The sequence below is a fragment of the Talpa europaea genome (genome assembly GCF_964194135.1).
Source record: "Talpa europaea genome assembly, chromosome: 2".
Taxonomy (NCBI): domain Eukaryota; kingdom Metazoa; phylum Chordata; class Mammalia; order Eulipotyphla; family Talpidae; genus Talpa; species Talpa europaea.
The window spans coordinates 42,368,915-42,383,117 of NC_140068.1; the positions used below are offsets into that span (position 1 = coordinate 42,368,915).

Below are 14,203 nucleotides of genomic sequence, written 5' to 3' on the forward strand. Positions count from 1 at the left end.
GTTCTCTGCCTCTGTCAGATGCCCCCTTGTTCCCTCCCTGCTTCTTTTTCTTGTACAAACACTAGGTCAAGCAGGTCTTGTGGCTATTGGTGGTTTACCTCTCCACCACTGCTTATATTTTGGAATATGTGTGGATACCTGGTTTTGAGGTAAAAGTCTATAGTGATTTACAACTCAAAATGGATTAAAGAACTAGACATAAGACCTGAAACCATAAAATACATAGAAGGAAATATAGGCGAAACACTACGGGATTTGCACATCAAAGACATCTTTACAGACACATCACCCAAAGCAGTGATAGTGAAGACAAAGATAAACAGCTGGGACTACATCAAATTAAAGAGCTTCTGCACAGAAAAAGAGACAATAACAAAAACAAAGAGAAACCCCACCAACTGGGAGAACATTTTTGCACCCAACACTAATGATAAAGGACTGATCACAAAAATCTGCAAAGAGCTGATGAGACTCAGCAACAACAAAGAAAATAATCCAGTTAAAAAATGGGCAGAAGAGCTAAAAAGAAACTTCTCTGAAGAGGAAATGCAAATGGCCAACAGACATATGAAAAAATGTTCAACATCACTTGTAATCAGGGAAATGCAAATCAAAACTACCATGAGATACCATCTTACACCAGTGAGAACGGCACATATTAAAAAAACTAGCAACAGCAAATGTTGGCGAGGGTGTGGAGAAAAAGGAACTCTTCTACACTGTTGGTGGGAGTGCAAACTGGTCCAACCACTATGGAGAGCTGTGTGGAGATTTCTGGACCTACTAAACATAGAGCTTCCATATGATCCAGCAATTCCACTCCTAGGTATTTACCCAAAGGACACAGAAACATCAATTCCAAAGAACACCTGCACCCCTATGTTTATAGCAGCACTATTTACAATAGCTAAGCTTTGGAAACAGCCCAAATGCCCAAAAATAGATGAGTGGATCAAGAAGATGTGGTACATATATACCATGGAATATTACTCAGCATTCAAAAAAGATAAACACATGCAATTTGCAGCAACATGGATGGCGCTGGAAGGGATCATGCTCAGCGAAATAAGCCAAAAAGAAGAAGAAAAATACCGGATGGTCTCACTCATAGCAGGAATCTAGAAAACTTAAATAAGGGACCAGGAAAATGAGTAACTATAAGAAAGTGAAAATCAAAATCAACAAAACACTATGAACCAGAGACACTTTTTGGGGGGTGGGCGCTGGGAGGGGAGGGATTGGGGTCAGAATGGGGCGTTTGCAATTGTATGGGGGAATATAAAAATAAAATTTATTATTTAAAAAATAAAAATAAAATAAAAAAATAAAAAAGACAAAAAAATAAATAAATAACATTTCTTTTCTGACAAAGGTTAAAAAAAAAAGTCTATAGTGATTTGATTTTGCTACTTAGCTGGTGCTTTATGTGAGGGATTCAAAGATTTTAAAATATTATCAATGCTGTTCCTCCCAGAACCAACAAGGCATATCTGTTTTTTTAAGCATATTTTTCAACCAGGTGATAGAGACTTAAATTTGTTGTTCATATGCATCTGGCTAGTCAGAGTGTGCCTATACGCAGCAGAAGTATAAGCAGAGTTAGATTAAGAAAACAGCTGCAATACTGCCACTGCAGTGACTAGTGCACGCGTTAGATTTGGGTCCTAGGGCTTCATAGACCAGGAGGCCTTCTGGGTGGATATGCAAAGACTGGACTCTACTATTCACACAGGGTGCTTTCTCCCTTCTTGCCTAATGGAATTTCATCACTGTCAATACAAGTGGCACTATTAATACAATTCTCTACCCTTCTGAATGAGAGCTTTTATTTTCTTTTGCCACCATTATATATTGGAGCAGACACATATGCTTTTGCTTATGCATCACTAGATTACAAGAAGCCTCTTCAGAACATGATAGAGACACACAAAATCCAGACATTGTGAACTCTGGGTGGAATGCAGTAACTTGTGGGGAGGGAGTGGGTTCTACACATAGCAAAACAAGTATGTATGGATAACTGGGTAGCTACAAGGGCAGACTGTGACAGGTAACACAGATTGCTCAGTGCCCACCTGGACTCCCCTCAAGGGTGCAGAAGCTGGAAAGCAAAAAAATAATATCCCAGACTCCCTTGCAATTTGGTTTTGAAATGTAATTTATGTTCTACCCACCACTGATTTCACAGAATGCTCTGATTTAGAACTGAGTCATATGTAGAGGAGCAAGATGTAGGGTATCCATTTTACTGACTGTGGTAAAGGCAGGGTGTTCTTGAGTTGGGCACTGATTATAGCTGAGGTGGCTGGTTTTGCAGCCAGCAATTGCTGTGAGAGCTTTCTGATAATAGTTTATCATGCGGTTTGGGGAGTCATTCCTGGAAACCTAGTCTACAGTCTGTTTCTTTAATCCTCCAATGAGTGTTAAAAAAACCACTTAAAATCCTAAAATAAATCACTTTCTGTTTAATCTATTTAAAGTGGACTATATTGTTTGCAACCGAACTCTGACCAACATAGCCAGTCAATGGGCAAAGCACAGGCAGTTCCAGCTCTCTCCTGCTTTTACTCAGGAGCAGGTACACAGGCTCCCAGCTGACCTCTGTTCTGAGAGCAAGAAGGGGACACTTCCAGCAGTTGTGCACATGTATGTCTGCCATCCAAGGAGACAGAAAGGACAGTCTACTCGAGCACATGGATGAATGGCAACGGTGGCACTCCTTACCTTTTGGCCATTACCATTAATATTTTTACTGGCAGAATGATAGTTTTTTTTTTTTTTTTACATGCTCTCTGAGAACTGTAAGGTGAAAATGTCATTTGTGAATTTAAAAGAACTTGGTTTTAAAGAAATGAAGCAGGATGATGTGGGGACCTGAAACAGGTAAAATGCTGTTAAGGCTGCAGTTTATAAACTAGTAAGGCTTTCCTTCTATTTGTAGGGTATATTCTCTCTCTTGGTATAAAAAAGAAATGCAGCTGTGTTTATTATTACAAACACTGGGAGAGCAGCCAACAGTATTTGGCTGCATAGTTTTGTGGGTTATAACTTGAGAACACTTCAGCTGTTGCTTAATGAGAGAAGAGTTGGCTCTGAATCACAGGCAACAGGGACTGGTTATCCTGCACAGCACTGGTCTGTTCTGCCAATAACGGGCAGGTTGCGCATGAAGCACATAGCAGCTGTTCTCAAAGGGCAAAGACTCTAACTGCATCTCTCAAAGTCATCCTTTCTCGCTGCCTGTATGCAGGCCCAGACTCTCTCTTGGGGCAACTGGTCATCTATCAGACAATTACACAGTGACCTTGGAAGCATCTGTCCCTTCTGTCCTCAAGTTTCTTGGAACAGCAGCAGCATTAGCCTGTCACCCCTAGAAACTCAGTCCAATGGGTTTCAGTAATGGCCATGGTGTCTTACCTCCCACACAGATGTGATGGCCCTGTACTTAGAGTCTTCATGCCCATTCAGATATTTTCACCTTTTTCTATAACCTGTATCTTTTTTCTAATAAAATTTTCAATTTAGAACTACTTTGGATTTATAGTATTATTGTACAAAGTACAGAGAATACCTACATACTCCATACCCAATCTCCCTTATTAACATCATCTATGAATAAGGTATATATGTTGCAATGAAGCAGCTGATATTGACACTTTATTAACTACAGTCCTTGTTTAGTTTTGACCTACTGTTCTTTTTCTGTTCCAGGATTCCCTCCAGTATACACTTGATTTAGTCATCATGTCCCCTAAGGTTCTTCTTGGTGGTGACAGCAGACTTTCTGTAGTTTTTGACAATTTTTTTTTTTTTTTTCTGTGGGACCCTCGCCGGCGGCTGGGGAACGAACCAGCGCTGCAGAGGCTGCAGGCAGCCTCGCAGCCCAGTGCTCAACAGCTGCACCACCAAGGGAGGCCCAGTTTTTGATGATCTTGATCATTCTAAGGTGTACCTAACATGCATCTTGTCAGTTTTCCCTTTGCTAACAATAACAATCAGAGAAAATTGTCTTTTGGAAAGAGATGTCAGTAGGATCATGGGCTTTCAACAAAATCTAACTATCCTGAGTTTTCAAAAAGACTCACATGGCTTCATCTCTGTCAATATTCATCTGTGATGGGCTGCTCACTGGATATTCACAGTTGCTGAGGGAACGCCTGTGCAAGGTTTGATGGTGCAAGAGTGCAATTTAATTAAATTTAAATGGAGACTTTTACAAAAACACAGAATTTCAGACATTGGGTCAGTGTACTGGATCAGAATCTTTAGTAATAGGGTCTTGAATTCTGTATTTTGTATCTCTTTTAAAAAAGATAATGCTAACCATGCATTTTTATTTACCTCTAATTATGTTCTTAGTATAGAAAATTAGAATGAGAAATATGTCCCAAATTTATTACTATTATTAATATAAAAATATTTAAAGAGTAACCAAAAGTACAAAACGAAACCAGAATGCTCTCCCATAATCTACTTAACTATTTCCTAGAGACTTAGGTTGCTCTTTGTTTTTAAGTGTTTGTCTTTTGTTTGCTTTGGAATTTGTATTCCAACAGGCTTCCCAAGATATCTGGTATAAGAAATTTGGAACCCACTACTGCAGAAGAAACTCACAATTCAGCTGTTGGGAAATAATATCCCTTTTAAAGTCACAATAAAGTCACAGAGCTCTGCTCTTCCCCTTCCCTCCTAATCAAGTCAGCCAGAAAGCCATTAATAGGATGGAGCAATAAGAAGAAGGCTGTGACAGCCAATGGGGTGTTGGCATCCAAGCAGGGTGAAGAGAGTGTCCTGACAGGAGACAGATCCAGTGTGAAGAATTAAAGCCTGGGTGGGTAAGGTGTGGAGATGGGTGATATAGTACATTGGTGCCTGAGTGGGTAACCACATGGAGGGGTTTTTCTGGGGCTCCATGGGATGAGGAAGGCTTACATAAGACTCATTAGGGTGAATATCTCTGCAGTGGGAGTCGAGGCCTGAATGAATGGCATTCATGTGGGTAAACGCAATGGTGACAGTGGGTTGGTTATATATGGGAGGATTAATCAAACAAATATATTATGGATAATGGTATCAATTTTCTCACTGTTGGAGAAGGAAATTAACTACTATAGAAAGGGAGATGGATAAACTCTGGATACCTACAATTAGAGGTATCAGTATAAATTTATAAATTTAAATACATATTTACATGTATGTGTGAATGTGTGTATATTTTTTGAGTGGGCCTGAAAGCAGTGACACTATTGGTAATAGGCAAACCTAGTGTGCCTTGGCTTTAACACTATTTTCTGATAAAAATAATCAGGGATCTATCGAGAAAAGACTGATTTCAGGGCTAGGGCAGGCAAAGAACATGATGAGCTCAGAACATCTTGTGCCAGAAATCAAGGAAGTGCTCCAAGAATGATGAGGACATGTCCAAAGAACATAAAAGCCAGGTTAAAGGAACTCTGGTGATATCTGGAACAATTTGAGTGTCAAAATAAATAATGACAACAGATTATATCCTATTGAATAAAATAGGAAACCAAGATCGCATACTGAGGGAAATAAATGAATGAAAAAAACCAGAAGTTGGAGGAAGAGATATTTCAACAGTTTCAAAGAACCCTGACAAAAAATGGCTTATATTCCCATTTCCCACTACCCACTTGCCATATTTTCCTAAACTCACTCCAAATAGGTTTGTGACGCTACCAACCATGAAAAGAAAAACAAAACAAAACAACACAACAGAGCAACTTCACAGTACAAAGGCCCCGAAAATGCTACTCTAATCAAGAGATTGAAAGATCATTAGCAATCAGATCAAGTGAAATTATGTGCCATCTGATCAGGTGCAACGAAAAGAACTCACCATCAGTTCTGTGATATTCCTGCCTGTGTTCATTTTGTACTTAAAGTCAACAAATATTTCCTATTGTTAGGGGGAAAAGGATGTCCTAAAGCTAATTCCATACAGGCTGTGTGGACTCCACCCCCACCCCAGGCCAAAGCCAAAGCCAAAGCCACTGGGAACTCCAAATCCCATCACCACCAAAGGGAAGGTGGCTGGGACCTAAGGGTGGGGTTAAGCAGCCAGGTTGGTATAAAGCCAGACAGGTGGGCTTTGGAGGGGTCCCCCATTTTGACTCTCCACCAGCTCTCAGCGTCCAGCCAGCTCTGAGAGTGCTTTTTTGGGTTTCCAGGTCGTCGGACCGGGTAGGACGCATTAAAGACTTTATTTCCCTATTTTCTCCCTGAGTTGTACATTTTCCTTATTTCCTTTTCCCTTGTAAATAAACCTTTTATTAATCTTTTGTGTATGCCTGTAGTGAAGTATTAATAAGTCCCTTTTAAGTGCGTAGGTGAGGACCCACAGCCAGGCAACCTGTTCAATATCTGGGCTGCCCTAGAACACTATGTCAGAGTGTCTGCGTCAGGAGTCTAGGAATGGCTTAGTTGGATGGTTCTTATTCAAGGTTTCTCAGGAAGTCAAAATCAAGCTATGAGAGTAACAGTCAACGCAAAGTTTAACTGGGGCTGAAGAACCCACTTCAAATCTTACCCATATGGTTGGCAGGCTCAACTTCTCACTGGCTATTAGTTAGATGATTCAGTTCCAGGCATTTGGGCCTATCCTCAGGGCTGTTCACAATATGAAGCTTGCTTCCATAAAGCATGTGATCCAAGAGATCACTTTTCTATCCTAGTCACTTCTGCTATAGGTAGGTTCTTGGTCACAAGATCAGCTCTGGCACAATGTGAAGAGGCTGCAGAAGGTTATGACTGACAAGAGGTGGGGCCAACTGAAGACTGGCTAGCACACTGCCTAAGATTCAAATCCTGAAGATAATCATGGAAACCCAAATCAAGGACTACAAAATATTTGACCTGTATTCTTCAAGGTGTAGAGGTCATGAAAATCAAAGAATACCAGGAATCTGTTCCAAAATGAAGGAGACTAGAGACATGAAAACTAAATGCAAAGTGAGATGCTGGACTAATTTTGCAATTAAAGACATTAGATTGAATTGTGATTTTATAGGAGAATATTCATATTTATAGGAAATACCCATTTCAATATTAGGAAGACATGGAACACTGCATCTGCAACTCACTCTTTGATGGTTTGTGGGAAAAATGCTTTTTGTTCTTTGTTTACAACTTTTAGGTAAGTTTGAGATTGCTTCCAAATTGAAAAAAAATATATAAATTATAAAGACCTAGAGAGAAATTTAAAAGTGTCTAAGGTAAGGTAGAAAATCCTGATTTTATTAGGTAGAATTATCAATGTATGACAGTGCTGTTTTCGTAGGTCAAAATGTAGAATATTGGTAATTTCACATGGCTCAACTTATTACAAGAACATCCTGACAAACTAACATCAAAGATAATAAAATTATGAATTTCAATAAAACACAATCCTTTCCAGGATCTCTCTCCTCAGTTACTCACTCTTTATCCTGCATCCCCAGAGTGTGCCTCTGCTCTTCTATCAGCACACAGAAATTGCAATAAAAACTCCTATCTAAAATTGCTTATTCCCCTCAAGATACAGTTCTGTTTCTGTGTGCCCACTTCCAGCAACATTTAAAAAAAAATAGTTTCCACATAATACATCCTTTAACCCATTTCTTATTTTCTCCTAGACTCATTCCAAACAGGTTTGCAAAACTACCACCTATAAACATTTGCTCATCAAGACTATCCATAACCTTCCTTTACCCTACACCAACAATAATTTTTGTATATTCAATAATGCTACCCACTCCTTCCTTCTTGAAACCTGTACTTCTCTTGGCTTCTGTGAAACCACACTTAAGATAATCTACCTCTCTACTTACTACTACCTCTATATTTACATTTTTGCCCCCTACAATTCATCCTCCAGAAAGCACACAAGGTAATCTTTTAGTGGTAAATCAAAGTGTGGTCTTGTTTTCTGAAAACCCTCCAGTATCTTCCCATTGTGCAGTTTCAGAGTAAGATAAGGTCCTGTGAGAAATTCTGAGATGTGGTCCTACCTGTCCCCTACTCCATCCCACTGCACATTCTTCAGGGTCTCTCACTCCGCCTTCTGCTTACTTGAACACGCCAAGTTCCCTCCTACAAGGTCTGTCTGGGTTCTCTCTGCTTTGAACTCTCTTTCATAGCCATCCCGGGGCAGACACCTCCATTTCATTCAGGCCTCTCACTCAGAACTTAACTCAAAACTTTAACTCCTTAAATAGGCATTTCCTTAAAAGCAAATTTAAAACAGCTCTTGACCCTTCCCTGTCCCTAGCACTATCTCCCATCAACCTGGTTTTTGTTCTTCAGGGCATTTATTCCAATAGAAAATGATCTTGTTTATTAGTTCTGAGTGCTTGCCTGCCTTCCCTAGAACATATGTGCCCTGAGAGACTCTGTCATTCTTGCTCTTTATAGTAGCTTCTGTGTCTAGAACAGTGTCTAACACATAGAAGGTGCTTAAGAAATATGTGTTGAGTAAATGAATCACTTTCTGGTTCAAACTAGTGATCTCAGTCATCAGATGTAGCACAAACCTGATATTGACAATTATAGAATCTCAGGGATAACCTGTCTTCTAAACCCTCTTGTCCAACCTTAGATAAAATAAGAAACTCGGGCCTCCCCGGTGGCGCAGCGGTTGAGTGCTGGGTTACGAAGCTGCGCGCAGCCTCTGCAGCGCCGGTTCGATCCCCGGCTGCTCCCCGGCCACCAGAGGAGGGTCCCACATGGCGCGCAGACCTCTCCTGCCGCCCGCTGCTCCCCTCAGCAGTGTACTTCAGTCCTTCTGCCTGCTCTGCTCCCCGCTCTGGCTCTGGTGAATTCTCTCACCCTCCCGCGCTTCTGACTGTGCCCAGTGCATGTATAAACAAAACAAACAAACAAATTAAATAAATAAATAAAGCATGCCTCTAATTAAAAAAAAAAAATAAAATAAAATAAAATAAGAAACTCTTCCCAACACTGCTGATAGTACTCTACTTGAGTACTCTCAGGAATGGGAGAATTCATGACTGTTAGTAATGGAATATTTGCATGCCGTTGTTAATAGTTCTGTTGTGAAAGATTTTCTTTTCAGTGGCCCTATATCTTTCTATATCTTCTACTTATCAGTCCCCAAAGCAACTTTTAAAAGCCCTGTTTCATCTGACAGTGATTCAAATATAACTTGAGGGGAGGATCACATGACTTCTAATTGTATTTTCTGAGATAAATATTCCTGGCTATCTTAACACTTTCTGTGACATGAAAAATTAATAACATTGCATATGTGGAAGGTCTGTAAAATATTAGTAGTTTGCTTTTAAAAACAAAAACCTTTCTAAGCATCTGTTTGAAAATAAAATGTAAGCGTGCCCTTAGGCATTCAGAGAACACAGCCTCATTTCTCATGGCTGTCTTTCTGTTCTCTTAACAGCCTGCTTCTCTGCATCACATTTTTTCTGACACTGAAGGAAGTGCAACAACCTTAGACAGGCCCACGAGCATCTTTTCTGAGATGAAGATTTATTTTTTTCAGAACATATTTGTGGTTCTATGCCTCATTTTTAAAATAAATTTTATATTTTAATAAGTGAGAGGGAACTCTAATGATGGAACTGTTCAGTAATGAACTTTGTGGTGAAGGTTCTTTGCTGAGGTCATTAAACACTTGATTCTTTGAGTGAAAAAAGTTTAGATTTTATTCCCCTTTCTGCTTTCAATGTGTATATAGTGCAGGAGAAAGAACATATGTTGTGTGTGGTTAAATAGGCAACATTTTGGTGCATATTTGTATTCTATCCTGTGACTTCCACAATAGAGCAAGCATTCTATAAATATAATTGAAGGGTGTGAGTGAGTGAATAAAGAACAATGAACCAGAAGACTACAGAATGAGAACTCTAGTTGAAGTCATCTGAGGGCAGACACCTCAATATAGACATTAACATATCATAAATGGCCAAATACTCATGCAAGAAACTTCTCAAATGTTTTGGTCTCAGGACAGCTTTACACTACTAAAAGTATTACTGAGAATCCCAACAAACTTGGTTTAGATGAGTTTTCTCTACTGATATGTACTATATGAGAAATTAAAACTACATTTAAAAGATTCTTATTAATTCACTGTAAAACAATAATAAACCCAGGAAATGTTAAATGATATATTTTAATGAAAAATAACTACATTTTTCCAAAGAGAAGAAAATTAGTGAGAAAGTAACCCATATTTTATACATTTGTATATCTCTTCAATGTCAAGCTTAACAGAAGACAACTGAATCTCAGTTGCTTCTGGCTCAACTGCTTCTGGCTATCATATGTTGTTTGATTTAAGCATATGAAGAAAAGCTGACATTACAAAGATATACAATTGAAAAAGGAAGAGGTATTTTAATATTCTTTCCAGATAATTACGCATATTTTTTCTTTGATACTATATCAAAACTTGAAGTTTCTTTTCTTTTTTTTTTAAGATTTTATTTATTTATTTATTTGTTTGTTTGTTTATTTATTTATTTATTTATTTATACAAGCACTGGGTACAGTCAGAAGCATGGGAGGGTGAGAGAATTCACCAGAGCCAGAGCGGGGAGCAGAGCAGTCAGAAGGACCGAAGTACACTGCTGAGGGGAGCAGCAGGTGGCAGGAGAGGTCTGTGCGCCATGCGGGACCCTCCTCCGGTGGCCGTGGAGCAGCCGGGGATCGAACCAGCACTGCAGAGGCTGCAGGCAGCTTGGCAACCCAGCGCTCAACCGCTGCACCACCGGGGAAGCCCTTGAAAAGTTTCTTAAAGGTTAGTTGCAAAATCTGAAATATAATGAACTTTTCATATTCTTTTATTTTAAAATTCACTGTTCTATCTTGTACATGGAATGTGTTAACTTGGGCAGAGATGAAGTTTTAATAGAATGCACAGGTCATTTGGAAAATACTGGGTTACTGAGTTATAACGATCTTCCTAAGGGTGATACATTTCATTAAACGATATTTTTAAAAATCTTATTTTTTAAGATTGTTACTAGTTTTATCAGAAAAACTTTTTTTTAAAAAAAGATTATTTATTTATTTATACAAGCACTAGGTACAGTTAGAAGCACGGGAGGGTGAGAGAATTCACCAGAGCCAGAGTGGGGAGCAGAACAGGCAGAATGACGAAGTACACTGCTGAGGGGAGCAGTGGGTGCGGCAGGAGAGGTCTGCACCCATGTGGGACCCTCGCTGGCAGCCAGGGATCGAACTGGCGCTGCAGAGGCTGCGGGCAGCTTCGCAGCCAAGCGCTCAACCACTGCGCCACCGAGGAGGCCCCTCATCAGAAAAACTTTTAAGTATCGTTCATGATATGGGCATAAGTTTTCTAAAATTCTGGTTTTGGCTTAAAATATCTAACTTTATCATTGATAACAAATACTGTCAATTATTTTCCTTGAAGTAACAGGCTTACTTTGTTCATTTTTGAGAAAGAATTTGCCAAATACCCACATCTGAAAAATGATAGTTTGTCATTATTTCAATGGGTGTTCTCTGAAAAAAGTGATGAGTTCAGCTTAGACAAATTCACGAGCACTTTTCCTTGAGACAACCAGGGTATTTTGCTATGCAACAAAACTGTTTTATGTGTATATCAAGTTTTTGTTACAAAGAACACTAAAAGGACGTGTTTAAGGATTAATATTTAATAATTTTTTACTATCTCATCAAAAGTTACTTTATGCATAGCTGATTTTTGTCCCCCTGTGACTGTGTAGCAGTAAAGAAATGTCTACCAGTATAGTTTGGTGCCACTCCTTTGATCCCACAAACTCACTGAAAGGGTGTTGGAACTCCCAGGAGTTTACAAACCATATTTTTAGAATTGTTACTTTATGCTTTTTATCTTTTTTCTTTTCTTCCTTTGGTAACAAGCTACTAGCTGTCATCTTTCTGTCCATGCTTCCTGTGGGACCTCACCTACTTTTAGTTGCACCCAATAGGAGTATAGGATGGGGAAATTCTAGCTGCCTGCCTCGGTATATCAGTACATTGGGCTTAAGTCCCAAAGAAATGAATTTGAGTCCCAGCTTTCTCACTTAAAAGTTCTGTGACTATGAGCTACTGACCTCCTCCAAGGCCTCTTTTTCTTAGACAACCAAAGAACTGAATTCAGTGATCTCTAAGTATTTTCTAGGTCTCAGATTTCATGATCCTCATATACTGAAGACAGACACAACACACACACCATGCACACACACTTGTACATATACACACTTGTGCATGCACTAATGGGACATTCGAGAATACCCTCTTGCACCTCTCCTCACAAGTCTAACTGTATCTTTGCATGTCTAGAAGCCATTATAGACAGGCTTTTGGAAGAAGTATATGAAAATTGAGATGACACCAACTGATTTACTTAATATGAAACTCTTGGGAAACATCTAATATAAAAACAAAAATTAAAGGTAACATGTAACAACTTAAAATAATAAAAAATAAAGTATATAATCTACATAGTCTAGAAAGAAGGAACTGATTCTGTTATAGCAGGAGAAAATCCAAGAAGAGTATTACTTACTAACCGTTCAAAATAGGTAAAGATAAAGTTTTTGAGCCAATAAGAATAATGATGAGGGGCCTCCCAGGTGGCGCAGCAGTAGAGCGCTGGGTTGCAAAGCTGCCCGCGGCCTCTGTGGCGCCGGTTCGATCCCTAGCTGCTCCCCGGCCACCGGAGGAGGGTCCCACATGGCGCGCAGGCCTCTCCTGCCGCCCGCTGCTCCCCTCAGCAGAGTACTTCAGTCCTTCTGCCTGCTCTGCTCCCTACTCTGGCTCTGGTGAATTCTTTCACCCTCCCGCGCTTCTGACTGTACCCAGTGCATGTATAAACAAAACAAACAAACAAACAAATAAATAAATTTAAAAAAATGCCTCTATTAAAAAAAAAATCTTAAAAAAAAAAAAAAAGAATAATGATGAGGCTTTCCGTGCCGATAGCACTCTCGAAAGTATGGTGAACATTCCTAAAACCCGCTGGAACTTCTGTAAGAAGTGTGGCAAGCATCAGCCCCACAAAGTGACACAGTACAAGAAGGGCAAGGATTCTCTCTATGCCCAGGGAAAGCAGCGGTATGACAGGAAGCAGAGTGGCTATGGTGGACAGACTAAGCCAATTTTCCGGAAAAAGGCTAAAACTACAAAGAAGATTGTCCTGAGACTTGAATGTGTTGAGCCCAACTGCAGATCTAAGAGAATGTTGGCTATTAAGAGATGCAAGCATTTTGAACTGGGAGGAGATAAGAAGAGAAAGGGCCAGGTGATCCAGTTCTAAGCTTCATCTTTTATTACAAATAAAATCTTGAGAATTACATTTACTTCAAAAAAAAAAAAAAAGAATAATGATGAGTAAAAAAGAATGTGGAGGACAAAGTTATTGGTCTGACATGCTTCAAATATAATTTATAGTTGCCAAAAAGATATGTGATATTACATTCTTGATTTTCTCCAATATGCTAAACATTTATTGATGTTTCTGAGATAGTCAAAATGCTTTCCCTAGCTCTATTCTATTATTTTAAAAAAGCATACTCTATTGAGTCTATTTGTTTTTCAACCACATTATCAAAGGAACTACCAATTTAGCTATTCATATTTTGAAGTATGCCTAAAAGAGCTTTATTTTCAAAGTATTTCTTTTATGTACAATACATAATGAGCACTAATTGACTTTATTTTGACATTTAGTAATGAACTTCCATGACAATTATAAATAGTAAAACGAAAATGTTTAAAAAGTCAAAATTAGCCTCAATCCCTTTTTTCTTCCAGATAAGTACAGGACACACTTTATTCAGATATTTTGGGGGCTTAATTAGTGCCCCCAAATAACATCACACATACCAAATAAAAACTATGTCCCTTTACTAATGGATGTGAACCATCTTATAATGAATGATTTTGCAAACTAATGAAAAATGGGCTTCAGAGGGAAGTTTAAAAAAAATAAAAATTTCATTCCTCGCAATTGAAATCAAACTGCCATAATTTTTATAAGTCATAAGATTCTAATAGTAAGTTAAATTAAAAACAAAGCAAAATTTTTAGAATTTTGTGTGTTTGGCAACAAATATTTACGTACCTGACTTTAGAGTACCTAAATACATAAGGTAAATATTAACAGAACTAAAAGGAGCCAGAAACAGCATTACAATAATAGTTGGAGATTTTTAATATCCCATTATCAAAATAGATA

The 14,203-nt window shown here is 38.8% G+C and overlaps 2 protein-coding genes across 2 annotated transcripts in view; one reads left to right on the forward strand and one right to left on the reverse strand.

The window, feature by feature from the left end:
- The window catches only part of FIG4 (FIG4 phosphoinositide 5-phosphatase), a gene marked incomplete at both ends in the record, with an annotated part of 117,334 nt that overhangs the window by 20,399 nt on the left and 82,732 nt on the right, over positions 1 to 14,203 (reverse strand). The window lies entirely within an intron of this gene.
- LOC311167425 (large ribosomal subunit protein eL42-like) lies at positions 12,653 to 13,515 on the forward strand. Its single transcript, XM_084228401.1, has one exon. The coding sequence runs from the start codon at positions 12,962 to 12,964 to the stop codon at positions 13,280 to 13,282; it is 321 nt and encodes a 106-aa protein (XP_084084527.1). The 5' UTR covers positions 12,653 to 12,961; the 3' UTR covers positions 13,283 to 13,515.

Bases quoted from the DNA above. Each gene is read 5' to 3' on its own strand.
- LOC311167425 (XM_084228401.1), top strand. From the start codon at position 12,962: ATGGTGAACATTCCTAAAACCCGCTGGAACTTCTGTAAGAAGTGTGGC.